The sequence below is a fragment of the Lissotriton helveticus genome, chromosome 12, assembly GCF_964261635.1.
Source record: "Lissotriton helveticus chromosome 12, aLisHel1.1, whole genome shotgun sequence".
NCBI classification, from domain to species: Eukaryota; Metazoa; Chordata; class Amphibia; order Caudata; family Salamandridae; genus Lissotriton; species Lissotriton helveticus.
In genome coordinates, this window is record NC_136073.1 from 21,773,133 (window position 1) to 21,794,622 (window position 21,490).

Here is a 21,490-nt window from a genome sequence, read left to right on the forward strand (position 1 = left end):
TGCAGTACAGGAGAATTAACAAAAAACTTTGAAACTGCGTTCCGCAGAGTAAGGCAGGGTAAACAACGCATCAGGGCAACAAGCCATACCGTACCAAGCAAAAACGTCTCTCGTAGGAGCAGCCTCATCAAACAAGAGTTATTTGCAAGGCGTCAGACGCCTATTCCACACCGTCCATCTGGTCCCCTTCCCCCTCCTGCTGCACATTTGAGTCCCTTTTGCGTTTCCTCTGTTTTTTCGCATAGTCCATAGCAGCCTTAGGGGTAGCGAAGATTTTATTGTCAGAAGGGGGCCCTATCCGAAGCCGCGCAGGGTACAGCATGGCATATGGAATGTTCTCCTCTCGAAGCAGCTGTTTTACCGTAGTGAACTCCTTTCGCGCTGTCTGCACCGCCACAGTGAAGTCGGGGAAGAACTCCAGTTTATTCCCTTGGTATTCAATAGAGCCCTTCTCCCTGGCAAGCCGAAGTATCACATCACGGTCTTTGTAGTTAAGTATGCGAGCGATGACTGGGCGCGGATTTGCCCCAGGTACCGGTCTCTTCGCCAGCGTGCGGTGTGCCCTCTCCATGATGAAGACCCTTGACAACTGGTCCAAGCCAAAGATGTCCACCAGCATTCGCTCCATGAAGTCCTCCATCCGCCCCACATTCGTGGATTCCGGCAGGCCCGTGACGCGAATGTTATTGCGTCTGGACCTCCCCTCCAACTCCTCGTTCTTCGCCTGAATCACCGCCAGCACTCTCTCCATATTAAATACCTTAGTGGTCACTGTGGCCAGCCCATCCTCCGTGGCGGATACCCTCTGTTCCACCTCGCCCATCCTCTCGTTCTGCCGGTCGAACTGCGTCGCCATATGGTCGAGCCGATGATTGACCGCCTCCATGGTGCATTCAATGGACTGCAACGTTTTTTGCATCGCCACCAGCGTATTCTCCAAGGTCGGGCCTCCGCCCGCCGCCCCCGCATTCTCAGGGTCCGGAGGTGATTGTGAGGAGGACTGCGCAGTTTTTTTCGCCTCAAAATTGATCTTAGGCTGATTACGCTCCGGCCTGCCCATGGCGCCACCTCTAACTCAGGCTCAGCCCAGAGGTAGTAGTCCGTGGGGTCGTTCAGGCACCCCCGCAATTCTGGCCAGGCGATCCTCAAAGCCAAGCAGACGGGCTAGCGCTGCAGCACCAAGGACCCAGTCGGCCCTCTCACCAGCAGCAGCAGATCAGGGAGCGGCAGCGTGATCAAGGCGGCAGGCCAAGGACACCGACCAGAGCAGCAAGTCAGACCTCCCACGCTGGACCACAATGGTAAATGGCCCTCCAAGCACGCTGGGCCGCAACTCTCCCCCAGCACCCTTCCGTAGCGGTTCAGCACAGTCCCCCACCCCAGCCAGCCGAAGCTTGCGCGACGAGGCCCAGTGCGGCCCAGCGCCGCCTCCGCAGCCCCGGACTCGCGTAGTCCCTCGCCCCACTCACCACCATCAGCGGGATCGGACTGCGGTCCGCTCGATTTTCAGGCACCGTCCCGCCGTCTTCAGTGCTCCGCCACCTTCCGCAGCTCCACGTTCAGGGCACCAGACCGGTCATCCGGGCAGGAAGAGCAGGCAATAAGTCCCAAGCCGCAGCGCGGCTCACTCTGCTGAATCACCCGCCTCCGGCCGTCTAGGATGCGGCGCGCGGCACCTCCGGAATCACGGGTCAGTCGATTCTTCCGCTCCAGGGAGGGCTCCGCTCTCGAGTCACAGGCACTTCAGGTGAATGTTGCCTTCAAGCTGGGGGGTCCAAGCAGCAGGATGTACAGGATTTTAGCACATATTAATTACGGTCCCGGCAGAGCCTCACATACGTGCGGCCATCTTGCCCGGCGCCCTCTAGCGCCCCCCGCAGTCCACCATTCTTAACCAGCCAGTCAACCAAGACTTCCTTTTTGGCCCTGCAGTAGACACTATTTTAGATAAAATGAAGAAAGACACAGAAACTGCAAAATCAATGGGTGCATTACAGTTTCAGCAACACAGAGGTTCCTTTCGACGCTCCTCATACAGAGCAGCTACACGAGGCAATACTTCACAGACCTCATCGACATATAAAGGCAACACCCAAGGTTCCTTTAACAAGAACTCCAACAGAGGAGGTTATAGGGGCAACAATAGCAAGGGAAGAGGACGTGGAGGCAATAACACCAGAGCCTCCACTGCCCCAAAACAGTGACTTCATCACGCTACCTCCAGACCACCCAACACCGGTCGGAGGCAGACTCCAACAGTTCCTACCTGTCTGGAACGCAATTACCACGGACAGGTGGGTAAGACAAATTATCCAGTATGGTTATTGCCTAGAACTCACTTCTACTCCACCAAACATACCACCCAGACACCGTCCTATGTCCAAAGAGCACATCACCCTGCTACAACAAAAGGTGAAATGCATGCTGGAAAAGGGGGCCATAGAGCCAGTCCCTTTCCAACACCAAGGGACAGGAGTATACTCCCTATACTTCCTTATTCCCAAGAAGGACGGTTCCCTCAGACCAAAATTGGACCTCAGACCCCTAAATCAATACATACTGTCGGAGCACTTCCATATGATCACACTACAGCAAGTGCTCCCGTTGCTACAACAAGGAGGCTTCCTAGCAACACTGGACCTCAAGGATGCGTATTTTCACATACCCATCCATCCGGCTCACAGGAAATACCTCAGGTTCACAATAGAAGGTCAACACTACCAATCAAAGGTTCTCCCCTTCTGGGTAACCACGGCTCCAAGAGTGTTTACAAAATGCTTAGCAACAGTGGCCGCACATCTCAGGAGGCAACACATCCATGTGTTCCCGTACCTAGACGATTGGCTAATTCAAGCCAGATCGTACCAACAGTGTGCAAGAGACAGACACTTCAGCTGCTACACAGCTTAGGCTTTTCAATAAACTACCCCAAATTGCATCTACAACCGTCCCACACACAACAATATCTGGGAGCCACAATAGATGCCTCAGTGGCAAAGGCATATCCAAACACAGCAAGGATAACCCGCATGGAGATGCTCATTCGTAAATTTCAGCCACAGCACTCTCTGCCAGCTCGAGACTTCATGCAGCTCATAGGCATGATGGCCTCCTGCATATTCATTGTCCCCCATGCCAGACTTCAAATACATCCATTGCAAGAATGCCTAGCACGGCAGTGGAACCAAGCTCATGGACCTACTGTTGGTAGACAGTTGCGCTCACAACTCTCTGCATTGGTGGAACCCGCAAAAACCTTTCCAAGGGGCGACTGTTCCAAGAGCCGGTTCCACAACTAGTACTAACAGCAGACGCATCACTGACAGGCTGGGAAGCCCATCTCCTTCAATACACAGTACAAAGGCTCTGGACAATCAAACAAAAGAAACTGCATATCAACCAACTAGAGTTGCTAGCCATATTCCTAGCCCTGAAATCATTCAGAAAATACTTGCACAGCAAGACTGTGTTGATCCGGACGGACAACATGACAGCCATGTACTATATCCAGAAACAAGGAGGAACACACTCTCCACAGCTGTCCCACTTGGCACAGAGCATATGGAAGTGGGCAATTCCAAAAGACATCTTTTTCCTGGCATAACACCTCCCAGGGAAAGACAACCAAATAGCGGACATGCTCAGCAGACACAGCCAGCAATTACACAAATGGGTAATTCACCCCCAAGTTCTCCAGCCATTCTTCAGCCAGTGGGGGCATCCAGAGATAGACCTGTCTGCCACAAACGAAAACTCAAAATGCCAGTACTTTGCCGCCAGGTTCCCACATCCGTTGTCACAAGGCAATGCGATATGGATGAACTGGTCCGGCAGATTTGCGTAAGCTTTTCCCCCAGCACCACTGATTCTGCTGGTGGCACGCAAACTGCGGCAACAGTCACTCACACTGATCCTAGTTGCTCCCACATGGGCGAGACAGCCATGGTACACAACATTCCTAGAGCTTTCAGTAGTTCCTCATCAAAGGCTGCGCCTCGCACCCCACCTTCTAACTCAGAACCATGGAGAAATCAGACACCCAGATCCAAATCAGATGAACCTAGCGATCTGGCTCCTGAAGTCTTAGAATTCGGATACCTTAACTTGCCTCCAGACTGCATGAACATCATTAAGGAGGCAAGACGACCAACTACTAGAGCATGCTATGCAGCTAAATGGAAAAGATTTGTTATTTACTGCAACAATAACCAAATCAACCCATTAGATGCTTCCATACAAAACAGTATATGTTATCTTCTGCATCTTCAAAGATGCAACCTAGCATACTCTTCAATAAGACTACACCTCGCTGCTATAGCAGCATACCTTCAAAATAGGCAACACCTTTCACGTTTAGAGACCCAGCAATCAAGGCTTTTATGGAGGGTCTTAAAAGGGTGATTCCTCCAAGACACCCACCTTCCCCAGTCTGGAACCTAAATGTAGTACTTACCAGACTTATGGGTCCTCCTTTCGAACCTCTACATTCATGCGAACTGCAATTTCTAACGTGGAAGGTGGCATTCTTGATTGTGATTACTTCACTTAGGCGAGTTAGCGAATTACAAGCACTAACTATTCAAGAACCCTTCATTCAAGTACATGCTAACAGGGTAGTTCTTAGAACAAACCCTAAGTTTATGCCGAAGGTCATATCCAATTTTCATATTAATCAATCAATAGAACTGCCAGTGTTCTTCCAGAATCCACAGTCAGTAGCTGAAAGAGCCCTACACACACTGGACGTAAAGAGAGCTCTGCTTTATTATGTGGACAGAACGAAATCATTTAGAAAAACAAAGCAATTATTTGTTGCTTTTTCGCCACAACATAAAGGAAATCCCATATCAAAGTCAGGAATAGCCAGATGGATAGTTAAATGCATTCACATATGTTATCAAAAAGCTAAACACACTTTAACTGTCCCCCCAAAAGCACACTCTACGCGAAAAATGGGTGCATCCATGGCTTTCCTAGGAAATATTCCTCTTGAAGACATATGTAGAACAGCCACATGGACTACCATACACACTTTCACAAAACACTACTGTGTAGACGTACAAGCAAAGCAGCAAGCTGCTGTAGGCCAGGCTGAGCTCAAAATCCTCTTTCAAACTGCTTCAGCTGGCACAGGTAACCACCGCTAGAGGAGATCCTGCTATACAGTCTATGCACAGATATGAATTCAGCAGCCCACATGCCTCGAACGGAATATGCTACTTACCAGTATGCATCTGTTCTTGGCATGTAGGGCTGCTGACATTGATATCGCCCGCCCTCCTCCCCGGTGCCTGTCGCAGCTGCAGCATTTTCTTTTGCATGGCCATCTCTTACTCTACTATCTCCATCTCTGCCACAATGGCGAAAAACAATCTGAGGATGGAGAGGATGCCCATGCGCACTGTAGTCCAGGGGAGAAGTCACCTATCTCGTGATACTTCGAAGACTCTTTCAGGACAACAAGGTGCAATCATCCGGACCCAACACTAGGCGGCGATCTATGCACAGATATGAATGTCAGCAGCCCTACATGCCAAGAACAGATGCATACTGGTAAGTAGCATATTCCTTTTGGGGGGTTTTCTGGAGGGGGGTTGGGCAATCTCTGGTGGGTGTTCATATGATCTGAAGGTATGCCTAAGTAGCGGGATCCTCAAGTTTTGTAGGATTTCACAAAACCTGAAAATGTAATTCATCAGACTCCATGTTTAATTTGAATGTGTTTGGGCTGGAGTGCTAGAAGTATTGGGTCTCAAGTACAGTGGCCTGTCTTCCAGTGTACTGAAGTTATCGCAGACCTTGTTCCCCACTAAACTTTAGACACAACTCTGCCGCGATAAACAGAGACCCAATGAAATGATGAGAAGAAGCCGCTAGAACATCTGAAGGATATCGGGGTAAGGAGCAAAGAAGCGTGAGTGTTGTGATCTACCAGCCAGTGTCATAGCCATGGAAGCAGAAGGCCCTTTTTCTAAGCGTAGAATTCACATTCAAACAAGTTGTTTGATACTGGGCAATTCGCGTAATGTCCATGTACCTTATTTCACTTACCTATCAAACAAGTGCGAGAGTCTCAAGTACTAGTGAGCTGACTCACAAAGGTAGTGTTTCACCAGTCAGAAATGTGTACCCCTAGAAGTACCTATATCTCTGGAAAACATTTCTGATTTTAGAAGATCCAGTGAGGATTCCAAGATTTAGAGGACAGCAGTAGATTTCCTGCTGCAGTTTAATTTGTAAACTTTAGATAACGGGGGACATTTTAATTTGTTTACAGGGTGTGAACCTCCCACAAGAGTTATGTGGTTACCCAGAAGCCTACAGTTTGTTGTGATTCGCCTACCAAAGCAGGTAGGCGAACCCAGGACCTCTCACAAACCAGAGGCAAATCAAAGGTGGTGAGCAACACCACATGGTGTAGCGTGCTATCCATCGGCTTCAGAGCCTCGTTAGGGATACGAGGCACCATACAAATGCAATCAACATGAGTGAAAATCGTTCTATATGTCTAGAAATGCCATTAATTAATCAAAATTCAAAAATCAAAAATACCTGCAGGCATTAGTTCATCCCTACATTCCCAAAAGAAACTTACGGTCACAATCAGCAGCAAACTTTTGTGTGCCTAGGTTCTAACTCTCTAGAATGGGAGGCATATCCTTTGCTTATCAGGGTCCGACCCTTTGGAATTCACTTCCGCCCCACATTCGCAAGGAGGTCAGTTACTCTAGGTTCAGGAAATACATTAAAACCTGGTTGTTCGAACAATAAACAAGAACTACCCCTGCGAACCCTTGCCACTCTTCTGTGCTGTGTCTCGGCGCCGGGAAACCCTTTTTGGGTAGCTGTTTGCGCCTTACAAGTTTAAAAAATAAAATAATAAATAAATCCTGAATCACTAAATAGAAATTCTGAAAGAGACTATTACTTATAGATTCCTTATCTTAGAATTACCCGAGATATATCGTTACCAAAGGTAAGTAACTTGTTCTTCAAAATGTATCCTCAAAATATGTGTTCTGCCTACCTAAGTCGCACATGGGTGTGTGTAAACGATTGCTCTTGAGGCCCTGTATCATTAAAACCGTGATCCTTTACTTCTCCACCTTCCAACTATAGTGAGTCTCATCTGAGATGGACATTTACAACCAAAATAGGTCTGGCTTCAGCTGCCAGCCTTTTGGCTTTACAAAGGCTGTTTTGTTTTATTTAATTATTTATTTAAAGAGTTTTATATAGCGCTGGCTAGACCCGAAGGTATCAGAGCACTTTACATGAGAATCAACAATGTAACAGAAAAATATCAACAATTACACAATACATCAATTAGGAGAGGAGAGAAAGGAGAGAGAAAAGTAATGGAGGGGGCAGGGGAGGTGAGAAAGGGAGGATAAGGGAAGAGACAACAAGGAGAGACGAAAGGAAGTCTGTCTAAAGACCGACTGGGTAGGTGACGACCAAGGAAGGAATACACGGCCCATCTCCCCTATAGCTATACCATGTAGCTCCATCAGGCATCAGACAAATTAGTTCAGTCTCAATACATTGAGAGAGGAGAGACAGAGAGACATAAATAGAGGAAGGTTGCGGGAAGAGACGACAGGAGAGACGAAAGGAAGTCTGTCTAAAGACCGACTGGGTAGGTGACGTCCAAGGAGGGAATCCCCGACCTGTCTCCCCTGTAGCTAAACCAGGTAGCTCCATCGGGCATCAGACAAAATAGTTCAGTCTCAATACATTGAGAGAGGAGAGACTGAGAGACATAAATAGAGGGAGGATGCGGGAAGAGACAACAGGAGAGACGAAAGGAAGTCTGTCTAAAGACCGACTGGGTAGGTGACGTCCAAGGAGGGAATCCCCGACCTGTCTCCCCTGTAGCTAAACCAGGTAGCTCCATCGGGCATCAGACAAAATAGCTAGATCTCAATTGACGAGGGAAAGTTCACAGATAAACAGGGTGGGGACTAAGGGCCAGGACAGGTGAGGGCAAATGTCAATAGCAGGAAAGTGGAGAAGAGTAGAGCGGGGAGGGGTAGGGGGTAGGGGGAGGAGGGAGCTAAGGTCAGGAGAGACACAGGAGGGTTTGTTGCGGCCGTCTTTTTAGGCAGGTACAGGCAGTATTTCAGGAGCGATCACTGGGTGGGGTGACTACATCGCAGCTTCAAAAGGGCAAATTAATAGATAGGCAGTTTTTTAAAATTGAATATAAAGTATATATACTACGCATCTATTGGCCGCCTCCACAACATTTGTTTTAGTCTTTGTAAGCACGCATTGCCCTAGTAGTCATGGCACTGAAGGAGAGAGTACATTGTGTGCGTTCCTTGTGAAGGGGCAAACTGCGTCCCTCACAGTGAAGGTGGCCAGGGACGGAAGGGGGTTGACCTGTTTGCCCCGTGCTGTGCGCTTTAGTTGCAGGTTGAAAACGTGTGAATGATGCAACTACGGACCAATGGCTGAAGAGAGCCGGCTGAAAGCCCCCATCCGTTTATGACTCATATAATTTTAGTAAATCAAAATGTCTTCCTAACAGCAGACCTAATGAAAACTATCTACGAGAAGCTGAAGCTGCAGAGCACAGACTGTGCGACTGGAGGGCGCCCCAAGCACAGGCATAGACACAGAGTCTTAAAACCGGTCTCAACTACACTCTATAAACTGCAGAGATTGGATTTATTATTTTATTTAAATGTGATTTTATATAGCGCGAACTTTACCCGAAGGTGTCAGAGCACTTTACATAAGAACCAGTTGCAAAACATAAGGACTAAGGATCACATGTGTTACATAAAAGATACAAACAGAAAAAATTGCAAATGTACAAGATGTAAAGTCACACAATGAAGAGATACAAACAAAAGGAAGAGATACGAGTGGATATACTCTAAAAGTCACATAGGAATGGTAGAGAGTACAAAGGTCTACTGCATATACTAGTGATTAGAGTTATCTCTATATGCATAGGGAAGGGATACGAGTGGATATACTCTAAGAGTCACATAGGAATGGTAGAGAGTGCAAAGGTCTACTGCATATACTAGTGATTAGAGTTATCTCTATATGCATAGGGAAGGGATACGAGTGGATATACTCTAAGAGTCACATAGGAATGGTAGAGAGTACAAAGGTCTCCTGCATATACTAGTGATTAGAGTTATCTCTATATACGTAGGGAAGGGATACGAATGGATATACTCTTAGAGTCACATAGGAATGGTAGAGAGCACAAAGGTCTATTGCATATACTAGTGATTAGAGTTATCTCTATATGCATAGGGAAGGGATACAAATGGATATACTCTAAGAGGCACATAGGAATGGTAGAGAGCACAAATGGTAGAGTACAAAGGTCTACTGCACATACTAGTGATTAGAGTTATCTCTATATACATAGGGAAGGGATACGGATGGATATACTCTAAGAGTCACATAGGAATGGCAGAGAGTACAAAGGTCTCCTGCATATACTAGTGATTAGAGTTATCTCTATATACATAGGGAAGGGATACGAATGGATATACTCTAAGAGTCACATAGGAATGGTAGAGAGTGCAAAGGTCTACTGCATATACTAGTGATTAGAGTTATCTCTATATACATAGGGAAGGGATACGACTGGATATACTCTAAGAGTCACAGAGGAATGGTAGATGGTACAAAGGTCTATAGCATATACTAGTGATTAGAGTTATCTCTATATACATAGGGAAGGGATATGAATGGACATACTCTAAGAGTCACATAGGAATGGTAGAGAGTACAAAGGTCCACTGCATATACCAGAGATTAGAGCTATCTCTATATACATAGGGAAGGGATACGAATGGATATACTCTAAGAGTCACTTAGGAATGGTAGAGAGTACAAAGGTCTACTGCATGTACTAGTGATTAGAGTTATCTCTATATACATAGGGAAGGGATACGAATGGACATACTCTAAGAGTCACATAGGAATGGCAGAGAGTACAACGGTCTACCGCATATACTAGTGATTAGAGTTATCACTATATACATAGGGAAGGGATACACATGGATATACTCTAAGAGTCACAGAGGAATGGTAGATGGTACAAAGGTCTATAGCATATACTAGTGATTAGAGTTATCTCTATATACATAGGGAAGGGATACGAATGGACATACTCTAAGAGTCACATAGGAATGGTAGAGAGTACAAAGGTCTACCGCATATACTAGTGATTAGAGTTATCTATATACATAGGGAAGGGATACGAATGGATATACTCTAAGAGTCACAGAGGAATGGTAGAGAGTACAAGGGTCTACTGCATATACTAGTGATTAGAGTTATCTCTATATACATAGGGAAGGGATACGAATGGACATACTCTAAGAGTCACATAGGAATGGTAGAGAGTACAAAGGTCCACTGCATATACTAGTGATTAGAGTTATCTCTATATACATAGGGAAGGGATACGAATGGATATACTCTAAGAGTCACATAGGAATGGTAGAGAGTACAAAGGTCTACTGCATATACTAGTGATTAGAGTTATCTCTCTATATATACATATATATAGGGAAGGGATACGGATGGATATACTCTAAGAGTCACAGAGGAATGGTAGTGAGTACAAAGGTCTACTGCATATACTAGTGATTAGAGTTATCTCTATATGCATAGGGAAGGGATACGAATGGATATACTCTAAGAGTCACATAGGAATGGTAGAGAGTACAAAGGTCCACTGCATATACCAGAGATTAGAGCTATCTCTATATACATAGGGAAGGGATACGAATGGATATACTCTAAGAGTCACATAGGAATGGTAGAGAGTACAAAGGTCCACTGCATATACCAGACATTAGAGCTATCTCTATATACATAGGGAAGGGATACGAATGGATATACTCTAAGAGTCACATAGGAATGGTAGAGAGTACAAAGGTCCACTGCATATACCAGAGATTAGAGCTATCTCTATATACATAGGGAAGGGATACGAATGGACATACTCTAAGAGTCACATAGGAATGGTAGAGAGTACAAAGGTCTACTGCATATACTAGCGATTAGAGCTATCTCTATATACATAGGGAAGGGATACGAATGGATATACTCTAAGGGTCACATAGGAATGGTAGAGAGTACAAAGGTCCACTGCATATACCAGAGATTAGAGCTATCTCTATATACATAGGGAAGGGATACGAATGGATATACTCTAAGAGCCACATAGGAATGGTAGAGAGTACAAAGGTCTGCTGCATATACTAGTGATTAGAGTTATCTCTATATACATAGGGAAGGGATACGAATGGATATACTCTAAGAGTCACATAGGAATGGTAGAGAGTACAAAGGTCTACGCATATACTAGTGATTAGAGTTATCTCTATATACATAGGGAAGGGATACGAATGGATATACTCTAAGAGTCACATAGGAATGGTAGAGAGTACAAAGGTCTACGCATATACTAGTGATTAGAGTTATCTCTATATACATAGGGAAGGGATACGAATGGATATACTCGAAGAGTCACATAGGAATGGAAGAGAGTACAAAGGTCTACTGCATATACTAGTGATTAGAGTTATCTCTATATACATAGGGAAGGGATACGAATGGATATACTCTAAGGGTCACATAGGAATGGTAGAGAGTACAAAGGTCTACGCATATACTAGTGATTAGAGTTATCTCTATATACATAGGGAAGGGATACGTATGGATATACTCTAAGAGTCACATAGGAATGGTAGAGAGTACAAGGGTCTACTGCATATACTAGTGATTAGAGTTATCTCTATATACAGAAAAGCAGAGTTCCATTAAGTGGTGTGGGGGGGGACGCAGTCACAGCACCAAGGGAGGGTGGGAGGGATACAAGGGTATGGGGAAAAGGCAAATCAGAAAAGGGAAGAAACATTGAGGATCGTCAAGTGGGAAAAGGGTTTAAAGGACGAGGGAATGGACTAGATGGCGGGTCAGAGTCCAGAGAAAAGCGGGCGAGATCAGCAGCAAAATGGCGGCCAGGACAAAAGAGAAAGTAAAGAAGTCCCGGAGAGTCCATGGAGTAGTTTCTTTTATTCGAATGTGGCTGCAGGGCTGCTGCCTGCATCTGGTGTTTTTACGGCCCTGCTGCTTTGTTTTGCGGAGCGGTGTGTGTACCCCCTTTCATCTAATTTTAATAACACGCATTTCATCGGGTTGGCAGATAAACATATTTCAGCTGAGCCCCGGGTGGAGCGTCAGTCTGTGTGGTGTTCTGCATGGGTGATCCGTGTATCCTGTGGTTTCCACTCACCTTGCAGCCTCTGGTTTTCGCTGCTCAGGTTGAAAACTTTCTGCTCCAGACCGTAGAGTTCCTGCAGCCGCCGCGCGAGGGTCCCTTCCAGGACACCCTAAAGAAGAGATGAGAGGGGAGACATGAAGACAGGCAGGGGGGCATCTGGTGTGCACGAGAGCAGCAGGCATGGCCGACCTCTAGTTTATTCTGGGATTGAGCCCACGAGAACACACTCTCGTGCACAGAAGTATCACCAGCAACCTATAGGCTACAGGTTCAATGTCAATAGGAAAGCTCTGACAACCTATAGGCTAAAGGCTTAACATCAATATGATAACCCAGGCAACCTATAGGCTACAGGTTCAATGTCAATAGGAAAGCAATGACAACCTATAGGCTAAAGGCTTAACATCAATATGATAACCCAGGCAACCTATAGGATACAGGTTCAATGTCAATAGGAAAGCAATGACAACCTATAGGCTACAGGCTTAACATCAATATGATAACCCAGGCAACCTATAGGCTACGGGTTCAATGTCAATAGGAAAGCTTTGACAACCTACAGGCTACAGGCTTAACTGCAAACACAACAATGATGGACAGAATGTGGATCAATGTCACACATTCACCCCAGTCCAAAGATCTGGGCCCAAATCCATCGTTTTTCCACTCCACACCACCCTGGGTTAGACAATGGCGATATGCAAATCAGCGCTGACCCTGTTGCCCCATGGGAACAGTCCAGTCCGAACTACAAAAGCCATGTCCTTCCCAGAACGGAAACAAGCATCCGAGGACCGGCCCGGTTTCGAGGTAACACCTCTCATATGATAACCCTGGCAACCTATAGGCTACATGTTTAATATCCATAGGATAGCTCTTACGACCTATAGGCCACAGGCTTAACATCAATACGATGATCCTGGCAACCTATAGGCTACAGGTTTAATATCCACAGGATAGCTCTGACGACCTATAGGCTACAGGCTTAACATCAATACGATGACCCTGGCAACCTATAGGCTACAAGTTTAATGTCAATAGGACAGCCCTGAAAACGGTTTGGCTTAATATCAATAGAATAACCCTGACAACCTATAGGCTATAGGTTTACTGTCCATAGGATAGCTCTGACGACCTGTAGGCTACAGGCTTAACATCAATACGATGACCCTGGCAACCTACAGGCTACAGGTTTATTATCATTAGAACAGCTTTGGTCGCCTGTAGGTTACAGGTTTTACATCAATATGACAGCCCTGTTAACCTGTAGGCTTCATGTTTAATATCTATAGAATAACTCTGCCAACGTATAAGTTACAGGTTTAATATCAATAGGATAGCTCTAGCAATCAGTAGGTTACAGGTTGAACTGCAATAGTATAGCCAAGGCAACCTATAGGCTACAGGTTGAATATCAATAGGGTAGCTCTGGCGACCAATAGTCTACAGGTTTAATATCAATAGGACATCTTTGGTAACCTGTAGGTTACAAGTTTAATAGCAATTGGATAACCCTGCCAACCTATAGGTTACTGCTTTAATATCAATAGGATAGCTCTGACAACTTATAGGATACAGGTTTCATATCAATAGAACAGCTTTGGAAACGTGTAGGTTCCAGGTTTAACATCAATATAATAACCCCGGCAACCTATAGGTTGCGGGTTTAATACCAATGGGGAATACATTGTGCCGCAGAAACCAGTGCTTAGCTTGCAGGACAGAGGCTCGAGTGTGAGCAAGGTAGCTCGCAGGGCTAATGCACTTGCAGTAGAGAGGTTGGTGTAACTGCAGCTTCAGGTCACTTTACGATGGAGGTAGGAGGTGGTGCCTAATGCATTGACTGGTTTACACTCTATAGGTACACATTTTGGGCGATGTCGATTAGGCTGCTACCATCTGGGTGAGTAAGTATAGATTGTATTCCTTCCTGCTCCACATCGGTGCACCTTGGTTATCTGTTTCTAGTTCATATTGTGGTATCGATATAGGAGCCTGCCAATATTGGCCCCAGATGGATAGGTTATCTCATTTGGTGTTAAGAAATGTGCACATTTCATAATCTGTTTTATTTAGTTAAACATCCTTAATTCGTTTTCTTTATTTGCTAATTTCCTTCACTCCTTCTTATTTTTAATTTTCATTCTCTCTCATTACTTTTTCTTTCCTTTTTCCATTAATTGTTCTATTTTATCTTATTTCATGTTATCTACTTCTATGTCACTTATTTATTTAACAATCGCTATATTTATTATTTCATATTGATATCTATTACTGTGTGATATTCTTGTTATTTTTATTTTTACATATATATTTTTTTTCATTATTCAGATCAAAACTAATCTTTAACTAACCATTTATCAGGTGACAATGCAGACAGTGCTTAGGGCCTTTGTCCTGGGACTTTCAGACTGTGCCCCCCCCCCCCCCCCAGGGCTCAGGGTGTCTTCAGAGCGACCCTGTGGGTGTCAGACCTGCTCTCTGCAGGTGCACACAGATCTCAGCTGCAGGTGCGTCAACCGCCCGAGCTTTCTTGCTGGCATTGGATTAAATTGTATTCCGAGATGGGGTCAGCTTGGGGCGTGGGGATGATGGGGTCGCACAGAGATACAAGTCTATGGTGGGCACGTACCGTCTGGTTGCGGGCGGCGTCCAGCTCCTGGTGGGCACGCTGCAGGCTCGCAGCGCTAGATTGCAGCTCCTGGCGCAGCTGCTGCTCCTGGCTCCGGTCCGGGGGGGCGCTGCCCGCGCAGGTGAGGCTCCAGTACATGACGAAGCCTAGCGCCAAGAGGAGGACCAGGGCGCTAGCGCTGATGACGGCCAGGGACACCCTGGCGTTGGGCTTCATCCCGCGGTGGTGAGGTCTGGCGGGACGCGGCCAGCAGAGGGGGGCAGTGGTGGGGCTGATGCCAGGCGGTGCGAGTCCCAGAGCTCTGACCCAGGCTATCACACCTGCCTTGCTGCACCCATCCAAGATTTAAGATCCACCCCCGGCCTCACCCCTCCCTCTCCAAAAATCCCCGATGGGGCAGCGTCGGAGGAAATCACATGTCAGGAGGAGCCCGGGGCACGTGCAGCCCAAATATTAACTATCTGAGGTCCGGGCGGCAATGCGTGAGGTGCACGGTGCAGCCACTCGAGTGGTGTCGGCTCGGCAGCCAAATCACGTCTCCCCGCGCCTAAAACACACGCATGTGTCCTCGTGCAATGCACCTGGAGCTCGGGTAAAGCGCTGCGATACCTCCGGGTCCAGTGAGCGCTTATATTTCAAAATGCAACAAAAAATAAGTGTGTGAGACCAGTGAGTGAGACTCCACTGCAGTGTGTGAGGCTGGTGATGACAATCAGCGAGACTTCACTGTGTGAGGCCAGTGATTATGAGTGAGACTCCACTGCAGTGTATTCTCACTAGTATTCATCACTGCCCTCACACACTGCAGTGGAGTCTCACTCATTATCACTGGCCTCAGACTGCAGTGGAGTCTCACTTGTTATCACTGGTCTCACACACTTATTTTTTGTTGCATTTTGAAATATAAGCGCTCACTGGACCCGGAGGTATCGCAGCGCTTTACCCGAGCTCCAGGTGCATTGCACGAGGACACATGCGTGTGTTTTAGGCGCGGGGAGGTGACGTGATTTGCCCAGAATCACAGGCTGCTGAGGCGCCGACACCCCTCGAGTGGAGTCTCACACCTTTTCACTCCCTGTCTCACACACTACACTGGCGAGTGGGAGCGTCCTCACTAGTAAATCTTCCCATTAATAATAGTGATGCTCAGTCTCACCCCTCCCCCACCCCAGTGACAACAGGGAGGAGTGGAGAAGAAGAAACGAAACTCAGAGCAGCGGGAATCGGCCACGAAGGAAGAAAACGAAACTCGGGAGAAACGAAACTGGATGAAAGAAAGCTCAAGAGAAGGGGAACACCAAAAGAGGCGGGGCCCTCCACTGCCCCGGGCCTCCCCTTCGTGTGGGTTTTTCCAGCCCTCTCGGTTTCCTTTCAGATTGCTTAAGGCGTTCAAGGTCACCTCGAACTGATTTTTGTCTCCCAATGTCACACCCTCCCTCCAGCCCAGCCTCTTGCTTCAAAAGCAAATCACAACAATGCCTTCGAAAGTGGCAACTGCAAATATATTTACCCCTCAAATGCACCGACTTAGCAAGCAAAAGGACAAACCGGGCTTTCTCCGTTAGGTGTCTTTCTTTGAACGTTTGAGCAATTTGGGTTAAATGGTGCATCTTACTCTGCGATTTTAATTCCATTTCCTAGTAAACCAATGGAAGAGGCACTCATGAGTTCCTAAATGGACTTCCAGCAAATGCAAAGCCCTCAGGTTTTCAAAGTTCTTAAGTGTGAGAGCTCATTTGCATATCCATGGTCTCACAGGAAATGATGGCACTCAACCACTGGCATGGATGACTTTGCAGGAAATCGCATCTGTAAACTCGTAAACAAAATGCGGAACATCGATATAAAAACATAACATAACACCAAATTCTTGCTAAAGTATTTCTGCAAGTAAAACTGCGCCGTATAGATAACACACACAGGTGTTCGATTGCAAAATCGATTATTTTCACAAGTTGAAAGTTTTTGCAGATGTGATGTGTAGTAAAGTAAGATCTGCTTTCATGGTTACCCCCACATTTTGCTGGTGTCATTCTGTTTTCTGACTAGTCTGGCTGGGATCCTGGTAATCAGGACCCCAGTCTCTGTGCTTCTCCCGTAAATAGGACATGGTGAGTACTTGGGTACCCCCCAGATTGGCTACTGGTGTACCCTTGTAAGTCCCTAGTATATGGTACTATGGCAGTCAGGGTATAGGTAAACCAGGGGTCCCCCATGGGCTGAAGCATGTTTTATGGCACCCATGGAAGACCACTCAAATTGTGACTACAGGCCTGTCATAGCAGCCTGTGTAAGCTGGAGCTAGCACTACTTATAACTGATATACGTTTCCTTATATCTGGGGTCACTGCACTTAAAACCTATAAGTCACCCCTAAGGCAGGCCTTTCAATCCTGAAGGCAGGGTGCTCGGTTATAAGTGTGAGGGTGCCCCTGCATCAGCAGGACACACCTACAATCCAGAGTCCATTCTCCATTCTCCCATAACGCGAGGGCTGGTTGTTTACTGTGCGGATAAATTGCCTTTTCAAATGAATACCGTGCTGCTCGTGTGCAGCCAGCAAAATCTATAAACGTAGGATTTCAAAAAATAGAAGTTCCCGAGCATTTAAATAGATGTGCCATCGCACACAAGTGGACCTCCTGAAATATACATAGCTGAGCCGGCCAGGACAAGATGGAGATAAAGAAACAATCCCTGTGCACTTATCAAGTAACATAATGATAAAGTCGACACTGCCATAGCTTACAGCAGCAGGAAGGTCTCCAAACTTCAGAGGCGATGCATTATTTTAAACCGGCACCAATAATACAGTAGTATAAACTAAAATACCAAGTTTAAGTGAACTGCAGATGATAAGACTGTAGTACCCACTGGGAAGTTCTGTGAATGATATTAATGAATCAGAACCAAAAAGAGGACTTGGAAAGTCAAATTGATGGTCCAATATTCTGAGAAAGTAATGATGAAAGGTGACCGCCCAGCCCTCCACAGGGATTGGTCGCCCCACTCACTGCTGCCGCTCCTGCCTGCCTTTGCCGCCTCCTGCCTGCAGATTCCTTCGCTCGCTGCCCGCTGCTCCTGGGAATTTCCCGCTGCTCCTGCGAATTTCCCGCCGCTGCCTCCCTGCGGCCCCGCCCCCCTGTGATTCCATTCGCCGCCCCGCTCCCGCCACCCAGCTGCTCCTCCCTCCCGGCTCCTTACTTATGACGCCCCCAGAGCGACCGCGCAGCGGACGCACGCAGCGGGAGCGCCGATTGAGCGCCGAAGGTGCGCCAAAAGTAAGCCCGTCTGCGCCCGTCCGCGCCTGGACCGCGCCCAGCACCAGACCCCCTGGTCCTCTCCCTCGCCAGCACACCCTGCACATCTACGACGCCAAAACCCTCCACGCACTCAACGCCGGCCGAAACACCGCCTGCTACTGAGCCACCCCGAGACGCACCCACGGACCCTTCACCTGCCTGACCTGCCGCTTCACCGGCCTCCGACCCAACACCGCACCTGCTAAACCGAGCCCCAGCAACAAACACCTGATGTGCATCCTGCTCGACACCCGCTCCGTTCACAGGCATGCCGTCGAACTCTGGAACCTCCTCGACTCGACAGCACCAGACATCGCCTTCCTGACGGAAACCTGGATGAACGCCTCCTCAGCGCCCGACGTCGCCATCGCCGTCCCAGAAGGCTACAAAATCACCAGGAAGGACCGCGTCAACCAGACAGGAGGAGGCATCGCCATCATCCACAAGAGCACCATCCGCATCACGACCAACTCCGATGACACCTTCACCTCCGCCGAACACCTCCACTTCCAGATACACACCGACCCCAAGACCACGCTCAGAGGCACCCTCATCTACAGACCACCGGGACCACGCACACAGTTCAGCGAAGACATCACAGACTTCGTCAGCCCGCACGCCATCAATTCCACCGACTACATCCTCCTGGGGGACCTCAACTTCCACCTGGAGGACGACAAGGACCGCAACACCACTGCTCTGCTGGACAACCTGGCCAACCTCGGACTCAAGCAACTGGTAACCACCCCCACCCACTACGCCGGCCACACGCTTGACCCAGTCTTCTCATCCAGCAAATACGTCACCTTCAGCCACTCCACCAATCTCCAGTGGACTGACCACAGCTGCGTCCACTTCAGCTTCAGTAAAACGACAACCCACCACCACCCTCAACAAGCCCCCCGCAGGAGCTGGAACAAGATCACCGGCGACCAGCTCACCACCTTCCTCAGCCAGAACCCCCCCACCAGCTCAACGGACCCCAACGAAGCCGCCAACAACCTCACACAGTGGATCACCAACTGCGCAGACGCCCTCGCACCACTGAAGAAGAACCCCCCCAGCAGACGCGGCAGCAAGAAAGCCTCCTGGTTCACCGACGAGCTCATCACCTCCAAGAAAAACTGCCGCTGCCTGGAGAACACCTGGCGCACCAACCAGACCACAGACAACATGACGGCCCTCAAACACGCCACCCGCAAACACCACCAACTGATCCGCGCCACAAAGAAGACAGCCTTCAAGGAATGACTGGACAACAACACCCACAACAGCAAGGAACTCTTCAGCATCGTCAAAGAGCTCTCCAACCCCGACGCCGGAAGCAATGACATCACTCCCTCGCAAGACCTCTGCAACTCCCTCGCAGCCTTCTTCCACGACAAGATCGCCAACATTCACAACAGCTTCGGCCCACCAACCACGAACCCCACCACCGAACCGATGCCCCCCACCGCCACCCTCCGCACCTGGACCCCAGTCAGCACCGAAGACACAACACGCACAATGAACACCATCCACTCCGCATCCCCTACGGACCCCTGCCCACACCACATCTTCAACACGGCCGACCACATCATCGCACCCCACCTCCGCGACATCATCAACGCCTCCTTCAACACCGCCACCTTCCCGGAGTGCTGGAAACACGCCGAGATCAGTGCCCTGCTGAAGAAACCAACTGCAGACCCCTCCGATCTCAAGAACTACCGCCCCATCTCGCTCCTTCCGTTTCCTGCCAAAGTCATCGAGAAGACCGTCAACAGACAGCTAGCCGCCTTCCTCGAGACCAACGGATCCCTCGACCACTCGCAATCCGGCTTCCGAGCCAACCACAGCACGGAGACCGCCCTCATCGCAGCCACAGACGACATCAGATCCCTAATGGACAACGGGGAAACTGCGGCCCTCATCCTCCTGGACCTCTCCGCAGCGTTCGACACTGTCTGCCACCGCACCCTGGTACAGCGCCTGAACAACACCGGCATCCAGGAGAAGGCCCTGGAGTGGATCACCTCATTCCTCGCCGAAAGAACCCAGAGAGTCCGCCTCCCCCCGTTCCGGTCAGTGGCCACCAAAGTCATCTGCGGCGTTCCACAAGGGTCATCGCTCAGCCCCACCCTCTTCAACGTCTACATGAGCCCCCTCGCAACCATCGCACGTCAACACAACCTCAAGATCATCACCTACGCCGACGACACCCAGCTGATCCTCTCCCTCACCAGCGACCCGGACGCCGCCAGAGCAGCCTACACGAAGGGATGAAAGACGTCGCCGAATGGATGAAGAACAGCCGCCTGAAACTGAACTCAGACAAGACGGAGGTCCTCATCCTGGGATCATCACCCTCCGCCTGGGACGACTCTTGGTGGCCCCCCGCCCTGGGAGCCACCCCCAAGCCAACGGACCACGCACGCAACCTAGGCTTCATCCTGGACTCCTCCCTCTCGATGACCAGACAAGTCAACGCCGTCTCGTCTTCATGATTCAACACCCTGCGCATGCTTCGAAAGATCTTCCGGTGGATCCCCACCGAGACCAGGAAGACGGTCACCCAGGCCCTCGTCACCAGTCGGCTGGACTACGGGAACGCCCTCTACGCCGGCACCGCCGCCAAACTCCAGAAGAAACTCCAACGGATCCAGAACGCCTCAGCACGACTCATCCTGGACATCCCCCCGACACAGCCACATCTCCGGACACCTAAGAGACCTGCACTGGCTCGCCGTCAACAAAAGAATCACGTTCCGACTCCTCACCCACGCACACACGGCCATCCACGACCTGGGCCCCAAGTTCCTCAACAGCCGCCTGACCTTCCACAAGCCCACCCGCCAGCTCCGCTTTGCCAGCCTCGCCCTCGCCACCGTCCCCCGCATCCGCAGAGCCACCGCCAGAGGAAGATCCTTCTCCTACCTGGCAGCCAAGACATGGAACTCCCTCCCCATCCACCTCCGGACAACGCAAGACCATCTCGCCTTCAGGAAGCAACTCAAGACCTGGCTGTTCGAGCTGTAGCGTTTCCCCCCCCCCAGCGCCTTGAGACCCTCCGGGTGAGTAGTGCGCTATACAAATGCCTATGATTGATTGATTGATTGATGAATATATAACAAGAAAAGAATTTACCTGGTTTTTATCAAAGTTCAGTCCTGAGGAAGGTGTTTATTCGACTCAAACTAAAAGCACCGAAACGCGTCGACACAAGGATTCCAAATTATTTTTTTACATTGTATAAAATTGTATTTATTTGTATACTGTATGTGAAGTTTATATAACACCTGCCAACAA

General features: G+C 48.5%; 1 protein-coding gene across 1 annotated transcript in view; it reads right to left on the reverse strand.

Annotated features, from left to right (window-relative positions):
• LOC144799546 (uncharacterized) overlaps nucleotides 1-15,400 on the reverse strand; it is a 32,244-nt gene extending 16,844 nt beyond the window's left edge. Inside the window, exons 1-2 of the mRNA XM_078670913.1 lie at nucleotides 14,901-15,400; nucleotides 12,281-12,377 (exon numbers count right to left, since the gene is read on the reverse strand). Of these exons, the coding sequence (XP_078527039.1) occupies nucleotides 12,281-12,377; nucleotides 14,901-15,116 (313 nt within the window). The 5' untranslated portion in view covers nucleotides 15,117-15,400. The remainder of the gene's footprint in view (nucleotides 1-12,280; nucleotides 12,378-14,900) is intronic.
• Nucleotides 15,401-21,490: the final 6,090 nt, after the last annotated feature.